Consider the following 12472-nt stretch of genomic DNA (forward strand, 5'->3'; position numbering starts at 1 on the left):
AATCCATCAGCACAGCGCTGTGACACGCGTTCCGATCCTGTGGTGGAAAAAGGCGAACGAAATGAATAAATGAAGCTTTCAAATTGGGTCACTCAAGTTTTATTCACAATGTACAGAACAATGAATCAAACCAGACACCCCGCAGCCAGTAGAAAAATCAACCTGCTGAAACGGCAGAATATATTCTTAATGGGCACGAGCTGCTGAACACAGATTCAACACAAGTTTTCCCAGAAAGCCACAGGAACTGGTTACAAGAAGACAGTTTCAACAGTTCATTAACAACAAACTAAACTTCTACCTCCTCTGACTAAAGCAGCAAAACAAACAAAACAATGTGTGTTAACATTCATGTAGGGTTGTGTGAGCGTTTGGATTCTGGTTTAGATTTAAATTTAAGGCCTACGCTTCAGTTCACCGAGACGCTGGACTGACTGAAGGTCTCGTCTTTCAGCCACCTGCCCCACAGCCAGAGGAGGCGGCTGAAAGGACACCAAACATGAAGGCACAATGCCCGCACGGGGAAATATTTCACCTTTATCAGGCCCAGTGAGAACTTTAAACAAACGGCACATTAAGTAGGTCATACTGCGAGCTGCAGTCATAGTGCCACCATATCTAACTTATCTGTCCTCAAATGACCTTTGATTTCAAAGTCACACTAAGCAGTGTCAGAGCAGTGTGGCCAGTTTGATATTAAAACTATGTTTTTCTGTTACGGGCAAAGGACAATGCTCAGAGTTTGGACTGAACATATCAGCGTCATACTGTAATCATCAATCAGTGTGACACGGCAATGAGAATGACAGATGATCGGGCCGGGCGTGCGAGGAGTCAGGGAGGGCCGAGTTCTCCGGTGGCTCAGATTACGCGTCCTTCTTTTTGATGATGAGCGGTCCAACGTTGTCCCCGGTTTCCTCGTTGTGTTTAGTGTGGGAACCATCGCAGTAAGGGAACTGCAGGGAAGAGGAGAAACGACAACAGAATTCACTCTTATCAGTCATATGAAGAGAGTCTGTTAGCCACATATGAGTTCATGCTAACAGCAGTTTGAAACCGACTAAGCATGGAGGGCTGTCAGAGGGTAACTTTCAGCGCAGGTCAGGGATGTTAAAGATGGTCACATCCCATTACCAACTGGGATGTGATCAGCACAATATGTGTCAAACCGTGACCTGTGACTGCAGAAAGCTAAGCAGTTTTGGACCTCTGATAAGATTACCTGCAAGCTTAGAAAGCTCAATGACTGTTACTTGAAGTTTAAGCTAAAGGACATTTATCGCTGCCTGGGGACCAACCTTCTTTGACTTCCAGCAGCGGCAGTACACGGCCTTGGTGGCGATGTCCTCCATGTCAAAGCTGTGGACCACTTTAGGGCTGTCTTTGTTGATGCAGGTGTTCACTTGGCCCTTTTTGCAGCTCCGCCTGTTCAGGTACTGGCTGACGAGAAAGCCTCCGACAGCTGCAACCACCGCCACCGGCACGGCAACCAAAAAATGCTCTGAAAAAAGACAAATATGATAAGGACTTTTATGTAATGTCTTAAACAAGTGATCATAACTGTCATTTGAGGCAACATCATTTTAGTCATCATTTCAGCCTGTCAGACCTAGTGGCATTAACAGTTTCTCGGTTCTGAAAGGGTTTATGCTAGAGTAGTTTAGGCCTATTCTTAGAAAACCAACAAGCAGGTATGTGGCGGTGTTTTCCAAGGCCAGGAGTGGCGAAATTTTTCCAAGCCATGGAGGATTATCTGCCGAGTACTGAGAATCACATGTTTCAGAACAGGAATGTGGGCCCTGCTGTCAGACCTGATCAGCAACTTCTGTGAACTTCTGCTTGGCTAGAGCGGCGGGAAGCCGGGCATACGGAGATAGCGTTTAGCTGTGGCCCACACTGAGTGAAGTCTAAAGTTGGAAAAATTAACCCGTGTCCAACTGGGTTCGGTGACCGGTTAGCCAGCTAACGGCGCCATGCCAGAAGAAGGGGAAAAGTTTGCAGTCTATATAAAAATATTTGAGTCTTTACGTTACTATTAAACGCGGTAGCCTCAATACAACCACACAGTATCCTACAGTTTTTTCTACAACACTGTCGCAGACCCGCTAACGGCTAACAAAACACTCATACAAGGCTAGCATGCTATTAGCCAGCTTTAATACTTTACCTTTAGTTAACCTGAAACCCGAGCTGGGTAAGTCGGGTATCGGAGGCATTGGCATTGCAGGTAAATGGGTGGCTGACATGTTGGGAGGTTTTTTTTTTTTTTTTCCCCTCCTTGGACGGTGTACTGTATGTGATCAGCGCTCAGCAGCAAGGTCAACCACAGAGCTTATCAAAACTATCCACTCTGACAGCGCACCGAACCTGCTGCGTCACTGCCCACCAACCAATCAAAACCGAGGAAGAACGAAGCTCGACAAGGGTAAGAGCGTAACCCCCATACCATTTCCGGCTTCGCTTTAGCGCTCTTTGAAGTTGGAATTGCCGTGATGAGTAATACGTTCCAGAAATAAAATAAATAAATATTACGTTTTATTTTAAGTGTATTTGTTAAAACTCTTCACTATCGGGTCCATAGCCAAAAGATAAATAAAATTCCACTGCCTGGCAAATTTTCCTAACGGCGGATAATTATCTTGACCACTGCGAGCTTTGGTGAGTCCCATTTCCTTTACAGGTCACTGGCTTAAAAAAAAAAAAAAAAAAGAAAAAAGGAGGGGGGGGGGGTTTGAACATAACACCTTTGACTCAAAATAAACCCCATTTATAGATTTACAATGCTTAAATATATAAATTATAAAGTTTTACCAGTCAAAGCTTTTAATTTAGCTGTGACAGAGCTGGAAGGTCTCCCAACTTTTAACTACTTTACATACCACCAGAGGGCGACAAATGACCTTTTCTAAAGGCTTGACTGGACTCTACAAGCGCCCAAGAATTATGTAATTTCAAAAGCTTTCAAGTCTTGTAATTTTGTTATGCTCCCCAGTATTCACAGAATTCTGTGGAATAGAAGTAACCATAAAAGAATGAGGTAATTGCTCATCTTATTTATCCTGTTAGATTTCTGCAGAACTTCCTCTTAACTGCATTCAGATGTTGCCAACCTGCCTCTGTATGCCTTCTTCAAAAAGAGGCTGAGTATGAGTCAACACAGGAGTCGAGGGTTTTTATTACACAGTTTAATCAACACACAAAGCTCAACGAGCCTCTCAGGTAATTCAATATACAGAGGTTTTGTGCAAGAAGAGTGGGTTCTCCTCGCACCCAGAGCCCAAGCCAGTCCCATAGCCATTTAAGATGTTAGCCTCTAATTTAACAATAGCAAAAAAAAACAAACAAAAAAAGAAAGATAAAAGCAAACTAAAGAATTATGGGGTGGGAAATAAAAACACAGGTTAAACTAAGAAAAAAAATGAATTGCTTAAATACCTGGTCCAGAACCTCCACTTTTTGTGAATAAAGAAATGATGGTGGTGAGGGTGACATGGGGGTTACAGTTGTGTGTGCATGTGTGTGTGTGTGTGTGTGTGTACAAAGGGGTCAACTTGGGTGAGGGAAGATTGGGGGAGGGAGGAATGAGGAACAGGAGGTGTGGGGATAAATTCAAGTCCTTTCATAGAATCCAACAGAAGACCAAAAATAGGCTGCGTGTAATTTTTTTCCATGTTACATAGCCTTGTATAAAACACAGAGTGCCCTTTGACTACTTCCTTGAAATGTCACCCCTACAGATGGAAATCATTAGGACAACAAAAACAAGAAAGGGTGCAGAGTGTAAAAATCCCTCCATCTTACTGTCCCCTCCCCCTCAAAAATAAAATTAAACTGGAAGATAATGGGGGAAGAAAAAGGTCCCCTCAAAGCTTGACTGGTGCTTAAAGGAATGCTTTTAGTGATGGTGGGTGAGAATGCGGGCGTGCAGGGAATAAACAGGGGAGGGTGGAGGATCGGTGACAGCCCAACCTGCTTGGTGACAAATGGAATACAGAAGTCAGGAGATGGAGGAGGAGTTGGTAGGTGGTGAAAAAGGGGAGATGGGCTTTACCATTGCAAGTTGACAATATGTACACTAGAGGAGGGGTGGGTGAGCTGAGGGGCGGAGGGAGGGAAGGGGTAAAGATAGAGCAAATAGAGGGAGAGAGAGAGAAGGTGGGGCAGAGGGAGTTTTACAGGTACTCTGGTGAAGGGGAGGCGTGGCTCAAAGAAAGCACTCCAATGGAAACCAACAAGATCTTGTTTAAACTTTTCATTTGTTTGTATGGTTTTTTTGTTTGTTTTCTCTTTACGTCTGAAGCTCCCCTAGCCTTTACGTCGTAGAGGTGGTTGGCCATGTTTCTACCCCCAACACTACATTGCATACTTTTGTGTCCATTCCCGAGCTATTTTGTTGTACCTGTGAACAAGAAAGAAAAAAAAAAAAAAAAGAGAAAGAGAGGAGAGTGGTCAGTTTTAACTTAGTGAAGGATCAACATGTTGAACACTTGTAGTCAATCTGCACCACTGCCTTTACTCTGACTGGTCCCATCAACGTGTCTGAAACGGGGAGCCCGAATTAGAGCAGATGCTCCCCGAAGTCTGAATCGCAACGAGTGTGGCCGCATCACGTTTCTGTTGCGACGTCACCGTGACTGTTCAAAACTTGCTTGCACTTTCAACAATTTAATTGGCCATCCACTGCCTGTCACTAAACCTGCACAGCAATTAGGTTTTTGTCAGAGTGCATCAAGCTGGGGAGAAGCCAAAGAGGAGGGCAGAAATTTCATGAGCGAATGGCACAGAGCAGACACATCGTCCTCATTTTACATCGTAGGCTCAGACGAGTGCCATTCTCCTTTCTGTCACGATAAAGATGTTTAGCTTCATATGAAATCCCTCAGATACTTTAATATAAGACAAAGGAATTTTCAATGGAACGTATCTGTTTTTCTACACGATAAGAGAAACGTGCTGTATATAAAACACCTGTCAGCACGACTCTGGCCTGAAAGAGTAAGAAATAAATGTGTAAAGTTACTGAAAGAGTTGTGACTTAATTTGTTCATTCACATAAAATGTAATTTTTTATTTTTATTTACTGTGGACCCATTGTAAGATTTTATTATTTTTTATAGTAGATATTTATATATATATAAAAAAAGGACCTTTTCTGCCATTTAGTCATTTATCTACTACTTAATTACTTTGATGTAGCACAAATGACCATGGGGAGCTCTTTGGGTCTTTATAAAAGTTCCAAGTTATGAAAATAGTTAAAATCCAAAATATATGCAATATTTCATACTTTCCAGAGCCAGTGGGCCAAATTGGGAGTCTTTGTTGAGCCAATTCTGGCTCTCCGGCCTTATCGATCAATCGTTAATTTCACAGGTAGCAAATTCTGATCGTCTCAACGGGGTGACAACTCCAGAAAGGTGGCATGTCTGTGCCCCAATGTTTGCATTCATTCACCCTCACGCATGACTAATCAAAAAGCTCAAGTTTCACACGCTCTAACATTAAACAGCCTTCTTGACCATAGCCTGTATATAAAAGTTGGACATGGCCACAGAGGATATTCGCCCATTATGAAGCCCCGAGTTAGGTTTGCTGTTGCTGTCTGGGTGTTTCGAAACCAAATGTGGGGAGTGAGTGACACATCTGAACCTCACTGTTAACTGTGTGGCTATTTTAAAGACTCGTGGTGACAGTTTCAATTTTTTCTGTTATGTCACACACTGTTAGCAACAGTGTTACTAGCAACAATCTGAAAAGGCACATGAAAGCAAACTATTCATGCAAACAACTCACTTTTCCCTGTCAGTCTTGTAGATGCGGGCGATCTCGGGTACTAATGGGTCGTCCGGGTTTGGGTCGCACAGCAGAGAGCAGATGGACAGGAGAACTGGAACAGACCACACAAAAGGTTAAGAGTTCTCACACATAAAAACTGACATTTTCAGAGTTTGGATACATTTTCCTTTGGATGACCCTCACATGCTAGCAGGTCCCATCTATTCCACTTCTGATCATAAACATAATTGGTCTACAAAAACACTCACAGTGCATGAGGGACGCTATTTGTGTAAACCACTGTATTAGCTCAAGGACCATCTCTGACATTCACTGAGATAGTGCTGCGCCAGTTTAAATCAAGGACCTCTGCCACAGGAATGCATTTGGAGGTAGCGCTTTCACGAGAGAAAAAAAAAAAGAAGAAAACGGGGCGTTTCTCTTTTACTCTGCAGCCAGAAACATCTCCTTACCTTTGGAGATGGTGAGAGCCGGAGACCACTGTGATCGCAGGATGTCAAGACAGATGCTGCCGTTGCTGTTGATATTTGGGTGGTAGATTCTTGTGGTAAATGCAACCTGAAAACAGATGAATGGGGGGAGCCAAGAAAGAGGGGGAGACGGCAGAAAGCTGAACGACGTAAAGCTGTGGCACGCTTTAACGGGCAAGAGGAACTTAGGCACCCTCTGTTTATGAAAAGCTACTTCTTTGCATGCTCTGGTGCTCACCTTTGGCGGTTTGAAGGGGTAGTCTGTGGGGAAGTGTATGGTCAAGAAGAAAACCCCGCTCTGGTAAGGACTGTCATTCTGAAGGAGAGAGAAGCCCAATGGGCTTCATTACAATTATGGTATAAAAGGAAACAGGCAGGTAGAAAACTTATAGTGAGAACAATTCAGAGTCGTGCGCATGTACGTGAATTTCCCATAAACCTAAAGCAACGGTTAAAGCTGTGACTGTGTGAGTACTTACGGGTCCCATTATTGTGGCTTGCCAGTGAAACACTGAAACAAAAAAGGAGAAATTTGTTATGAAACTGAGGACATGATGTGTGTCTGGGAAGTGTTAGAATAAATAATGCCACATGAAGCGTGCCTGTTTATTTATACAGTTGAGTAACAGGCTTTAAATAAAGTGCAGCTGAGGACAGTCTTTTCTTAATTAGAAATGACTACATATACACTTGCAGCACATGAATAACACTAACCTGCTGCTTCAGAGGAAATTAATAAACAAGAAGTGATTTTTTTTAAAGAGCTTGGATAACCACCAAAACAAACCACTGTAATCTGACTGTGATCTTTTAAACCTGTCCAATTCAAGCATCCTGTCTGAGGAGAAATGTCACATTTGTGAAGAAAGCCACAATAACTGCATTTCACAAGAGACACCGTCTTGGTTTTTTTGATGTTGATGGCAGGAAGCGATGTGTACAGCAAACAAATAAAAAGTTCTGCTACTGATTTTTTCTCCGCACAAGTACAAAAGTTAGACGCTATCGTGCACAAACACAGACTGCACACCAAAATCCCAGGATGCAGTGCTTACGGGATCCACACTATGATTGTGTCATTAAAATGTCAGACTTTAAAACAAAGGAAAAACTCCTCAGACGGTTGTTGTGATCTTGACAGCATGCAGACACATATGGACGTGTCCTGCGCGTGCGGTCCTAAGATAAAAATCAAATGTTTTTGTTTTGACTGGAACCTAAATGCAACATCCCCCCTCACACACGCACACACAAAGGATATTAACACATTCATGGGTTAGTCTTGAGTTTCAACACAACATATTCATATTTCATTTAATAATCTTCAAGGAATCTTGCACATAAGTTTTGTTGTTTTAAAGAATAGTTTCAATAAATAATTTAGGAACAGATATCAATATGCAAAAATAAGTCTGAAGACATGAAAACAGACTAAAGAAACAAAGCATGTAGATTGTTTCCTAAAAACAATACAACATATTAGAGCAGCTGCACTGTACACCCTGTGACGATTCTGGTTATGTATGCAGACGTCACAAACCTCAAACATGAGACAACAGCGTGGGTGTCGGTCTCTTGTTGAACCCAGGTGTTGCACTCAGGATGTGTCGGGCAGGCAGCCGCCGCATTACTACTCCTGGCTAAGTTTGCGTCAACCTCTGTGCAATGACTGGGGCAGCACGTAATTTGCAAGTCCATGAGTTCATATTTAAATCAGCGTGCATACACTTAATATAGTCACTCTGTCTATTTTTTTTTTTAAACATCCTAAATACAATCTGTCTGTGTTTATTCATGCTACTTGTTCTAAACATACCCATCTAGGGCAATTATTATTACTCCCACACTATCATTCATAAAAGACATGATTATAAAGGATTACAGCTATATGTAAAAACACTGCTGTATTACCAAGACAGAATAAGAGCAATCGTTAAATGGACTTAAATATCAAGGCACATCATCAGAGCGATTAACTGAATGTATCTGTTTGTGTATATAGCACGGGACAGCGTCAGATCTACCACAATACAAGATCTTAATGTATCAAAATATTTCTTAAAAGCAACTAACTAAACTGGACGCTGGTCATTAAAAACTACAGTTTGGATTTTGACGTTACAGCAGGGTCAAGACCAAGTTGATGAGATCGAGCCAAAGTGAAAATTCCAAAATTATGCAGGCATTTAAGTGTCTGGATTTACTGACACTTAAACCTCAGGTCACAAGATTGTGGACACTGTGGTTTAGGACTGAGTGACTTATTGATCAAACCAGAAACGCATCAAAGAGAAAGTGTTAAACTGCTCACTAAACATTTTCCTTCAGTACAAAAAAAATCCCCATATCATCAAAGTTTTTCAATATTCTGAACTTTTTTTTTTTTTTTTTAACTCTGCACACAAATTTTAGCATTAGGACCAAATTTTGTTTAATTAACCTGCAATAATAGAAGCACCTTGGGAGTTTTACATACAACATTTAAAGTACTGGTTACAAGGAAACATTGACAAACATACTGCAGGGCTAAGTTCAGTTCAGTTAATGCCTTCTGCATTTCATTATTGGTTCAGTCTATGAGATTAAAAAAAGAAATCTGAACTCTGATTTACTCCCAACATTACAAAAGAAAAAATACCCTTGCTGTGAAAGTAAAAGTAAAACCTACATGAAGCAATACAGTGGGTTATGCTTTTATAATTACCCAGAAATCTTCACAATAGGAGCTGCAGGTATTTCCTGGATGTGAGCTCTAAGAATAACCTTCAAGCAGAAACGAACACTAATTTAATCTATTTTATAGATGTTGGTCTTCATGGATCTGTCATTGATTCCTATGTCATATGCGAGTATAATTTGATGATTGAAAAATGATTTGGTCACATAAGATTATGAATAAGTTCAAATAAAAAGCGGGAAAGGGTTCTGAATCCTGCTTACACACAGCTCACGTGACACTGTGGGTTTAAATGTTGACTTACTGTCATCTCCTACTGGTCCTGCAGAACACTGGGCTGGTGGGTCCCGTGCCAAGTCGTTCAACTCCTGAGACAAACCAAAGAGATGTGAGTTGTTTGGGTCCGGCCATACAGCGAAGCATTAAATAGACCATAAAAACTAAGAACAGATAAGAGGGCTAAAAACACCAGCATCTGCATACAGGATAGCATTCACTGATGAAAGTGTCCTGTTTATCTTTTGTGTCACATCAGTATTGTGCCAGATAAGAGTCCAGACAGTGTGTTTAAGAGGTGAATGACATTTATTTCTTTGTAATTAAGTAGGGCCAAATGAAGAAAAAAATAAGAATAATATAAAGTAATTGATTTTAATATTTTCCATTTTGAAAATAAATTTAAAATGTTAAAGATTGAAGTCAACTCCCTGAGTTCATCAAAGGGTGTTAGGAAAGTGTGGAAGGTTTAAGGTGAACCTGCCAAACTGCATCTCAACCTTTTAGCTACAATGTATAGAACAGAGCACTTTGCTGTTTTCTTCTTCTTCTTCTCTGTGTGAGGTCCAAGCAGTCTATACATTAACAGAGAAAATGTCCTCATTTCTAAAACACGATTATCAGTGTATTTTGACTTGTCTCAGAAATTCAACTTAATCGTTAAGAATATATCCTTCTAATATACACATTTTTAAAGTTCCCTTCAACAATCCTCCGAATAAACTGAAAGAAGAGATGATAAAAAAACAAATAAAGAAGGAGCAAGCAGAAATATCAGGTTTAGCCAGGTTGTTTTACAAACACCAATATCGGGCTATTAATTAAACAATCAGCGCAACCCCAATCTAAAGAACAGAGAGAAAAAGGAAATGCAACATAAAAATAACCACACAAGAATTTCCTCTGTTTAAGCATGTGTTTGGGGTGGGCACAAAAAAAAGAGCTTCAATAATCTTATAGAGGCTGTTCTACTTACTACTTCCTCTGCTCACCAGGAGCTCTGTCTTGTTTTCAGACAGCTCCTGAGGCCGGTGCCACAGCCATAAAGGCTCCCTGCTACAGTAACTCTCAAAGCATTTCCCGGTGACACAACAACACTACTATAGCACCCCGAGCCTTTGCTTATGGCACTGACCGCTATTACGTAACTGCCTTTCTCCAGGTAGAGCGGCTAACACACGTACACCCAAACCGAGATCACGATAATTTGACAAAGCTTTTACTATAGCCCACACAGCCGTGTAAACTGGTTAGCTCGCAGTAAACGGTATGCTGGTAACGTTAGCTTAGCGTAAACGCTAACCTCTCCGGCTCGACAGCAGCACAGGATGTCATGTAAGAGAAACATGAAGCGAGCTGCCTGGCCAAATTATGACATGCCTTTATGCTACGTGGGGAATTAATTGCAACAGGACCAAACAACGCGGAGCTAACTCAATCAGACGAGCGGCACAATAACGATTATAGGGCTCGCCTGCTATCAGCAACATGCCATCAAAGGCGAACAACGCGTGGGGCCTGTTTTTACAACACCGACTCGCTGCTAACATTAACAAGAATTTCCTTATGTACTGCTTCTCCCGTTGAGCCATAAGCATGTTCAATGCAAACAATAACATGGCTGCTTTCACATGACTACTGCGAAAACCTGCAGGTTATGAATTAAGATGACAATATACAGTTAACGAAAAAAAAAAACGGGGAGGAGGTACATGCTCGCTTCCGATATAGCGATCATTATGTTTGAACTTTTACTGTTCCTCTAACAACAGCAAATGATCGGGTATTTAAATGGCTAGCGACAAAGAAGCCGTCCGTCCTTTAATTAAATAAGCTCTGGACTCCTGAGCTAGCCGTTACCGCTAGCCGGATAACTTCAGTTATCTGTCAAATCAAATAGCGGGTTAAGTAAACGAAAGCCGCCGTGTTGAATAATGTTAGCTACGTAGGCTGCCGTTTATATCGACTAATGAAGACATATCTGATAGCATATCGTGAAAACTGCCGCTAGTTTACTATAAAGATAGAAATGCAGTGGGCTAGCCTGCATCCAAACTAGCCAACAACCGGGAGAGATAATGTTAGCCAGCAGCAGCTAACACACCACTAATACCATTAACTAGTGACAACCATGGCAAGCTAAACATCTTTTTATACGCGGTATCGAATACATTCTTAATGAACCGAAACAGATTGTGAAGCTATGTGACACAACCAAGAACAGCTAACACAGCCAATGGTGGAGTTGGCCCATTTGTAGCAGCACTGAAAGGCGGCGCATTGCTGCTCTCAGTGTCGCCGCTCGCTATTCAGACTCACAGACCGTTAGCTGCCAGCTCAAACCTAACTTGAATAAATAGATCCGTTTTTCAAATTATTGTCAGTACAACTAATCTGCCGGACAAGCATCCGCTAGACAACCTTGGAATTAGATCTATAACCAAACTGCGAAATCCTGGGCCTCGCCGTTCACTTCCTTACCTTGTGAATTCTTTTCAGAGCCATTGTTGTGCTAGCGCTTCTGACAGGGAAAACGTGCGATTAAAATGGCGATTGATATCACTGTCCGTTAGTAATACTACGATTTAGCTGTCATATAAGATCGTTACTCCACATATAATTAACTGGTTGCTACCAGAAAGAACCACCAAGCAAATTTTGAGGCGAAACTGAAAGATAGAAGCGGTAGAACCGCGGTCCTTCCTCCTACTGCAGCGGCTACCAAATCACTGCGGCCTGTGTTCTGCTAGCAGCAAAGACGGCAACACTTCCGAATTCCGTTTTTCACAATTAAACCACGACCATCTAAAGGTGACACAACTACCTTGCTCTCCTCCATCCTCATATAACACAAAAGTAAATCCGCTTTTTCACTGTTACATGTTTACAGTCTCATAGGAAACGCCTTTAAATTAATATTCTGACAGGCTTTTCTGTGCAATGTCCCCAAAGAAGCATCCTTTTCCTAGGATGGAAGTAAACCTTTACTTTATTCATGCATAGAATTATTTGGGCTGCAAACATGATTACTATACTTCCATACAACAATTTGCAGTGATATTAACAGTAAAAAGATGACACATCTGAAAAGTTGGACCATGGAATACTTGGCACTTCCGTAAACCTCTCTAAAAAAACGTGAAGACAAGTCTGTGTGTGTGTGTGTGTGTGTGTGTGTGTGTGTGTGTGTGTGTGTGTTCTTTGATTTTCTCAACAACAATTCATGCCCTGTTTGGATGTGTCAGAAAACATC

General features: G+C 41.5%; 2 protein-coding genes across 3 annotated transcripts; both read right to left on the minus strand.

Annotated features, from left to right (window-relative positions):
- Positions 1–83: 83 nt before the first annotated feature.
- On the minus strand, positions 84–2387 carry LOC146717257 (CDGSH iron-sulfur domain-containing protein 1). Its single transcript, XM_085473705.1, has 3 exons — positions 2168–2387; positions 1299–1501; positions 84–956 (listed from the first exon to the last, which is right to left on the minus strand). Exons 1-3 carry the CDS (start codon positions 2244–2246, stop codon positions 867–869), a joined length of 372 nt encoding a protein of 123 aa, XP_085329831.1. The 5' UTR covers positions 2247–2387; the 3' UTR covers positions 84–866.
- Positions 2388–3182: 795 nt separating this feature from the next.
- Positions 3183–11992, minus strand: ube2d2 (ubiquitin-conjugating enzyme E2D 2 (UBC4/5 homolog, yeast)). 2 transcript variants are annotated; one of them, XM_085473685.1, is made up of 7 exons: positions 11701–11992; positions 9248–9311; positions 6746–6777; positions 6505–6582; positions 6249–6354; positions 5794–5887; positions 3183–4399 (listed from the first exon to the last, which is right to left on the minus strand). In XM_085473685.1, exons 1-7 carry the CDS (start codon positions 11722–11724, stop codon positions 4354–4356), a joined length of 444 nt encoding a protein of 147 aa, XP_085329811.1. In that variant the 5' UTR covers positions 11725–11992; the 3' UTR covers positions 3183–4353. The 2 variants fall into 2 exon arrangements, with proteins under 2 accessions (XP_085329811.1, XP_085329819.1); XM_085473693.1 differs by lacking the exon at positions 11701–11992 and adding an exon at positions 10196–10692.
- Between the last annotated feature and the right edge of the window lie 480 nt (positions 11993–12472).

Source organism: Copadichromis virginalis, linkage group LG2 (assembly GCF_057382275.1).
Source record: "Copadichromis virginalis isolate Kocher_CV1m ecotype Utaka linkage group LG2, C_Virginalis_male_GT1.1, whole genome shotgun sequence".
Taxonomy (NCBI): Eukaryota; Metazoa; Chordata; class Actinopteri; order Cichliformes; family Cichlidae; genus Copadichromis; species Copadichromis virginalis.

What these genes read in the sequence shown, in the direction of transcription:
- ube2d2 (XM_085473685.1), bottom strand. Translation starts at nt 11,724, where the DNA reads ATGGCTCTGAAAAGAATTCACAAG. An exon ending in CTCTGAAAAGAATTCACAAG is followed by an intron (nt 9,312 to 11,700) that starts GTAAGGAAGTGA and finishes GGTTTGTCTCAG; the next exon opens with GAGTTGAACGACTTGGCACG. An exon ending in AGGACCAGTAGGAGATGACA is followed by an intron (nt 6,778 to 9,247) that starts GTAAGTCAACAT and finishes TTTTTGTTTCAG; the next exon opens with TGTTTCACTGGCAAGCCACA.
- LOC146717257 (XM_085473705.1), bottom strand. Translation starts at nt 2,246, where the DNA reads ATGTCAGCCACCCATTTACCTGCAATGCCAATGCCTCCGATACCCGAC. An exon ending in GGGTTTCAGGTTAACTAAAG is followed by an intron (nt 1,502 to 2,167) that starts GTAAAGTATTAA and finishes GTCTTTTTTCAG; the next exon opens with AGCATTTTTTGGTTGCCGTG. An exon ending in GCTGCTGGAAGTCAAAGAAG is followed by an intron (nt 957 to 1,298) that starts GTTGGTCCCCAG and finishes TCTTCCCTGCAG; the next exon opens with TTCCCTTACTGCGATGGTTC.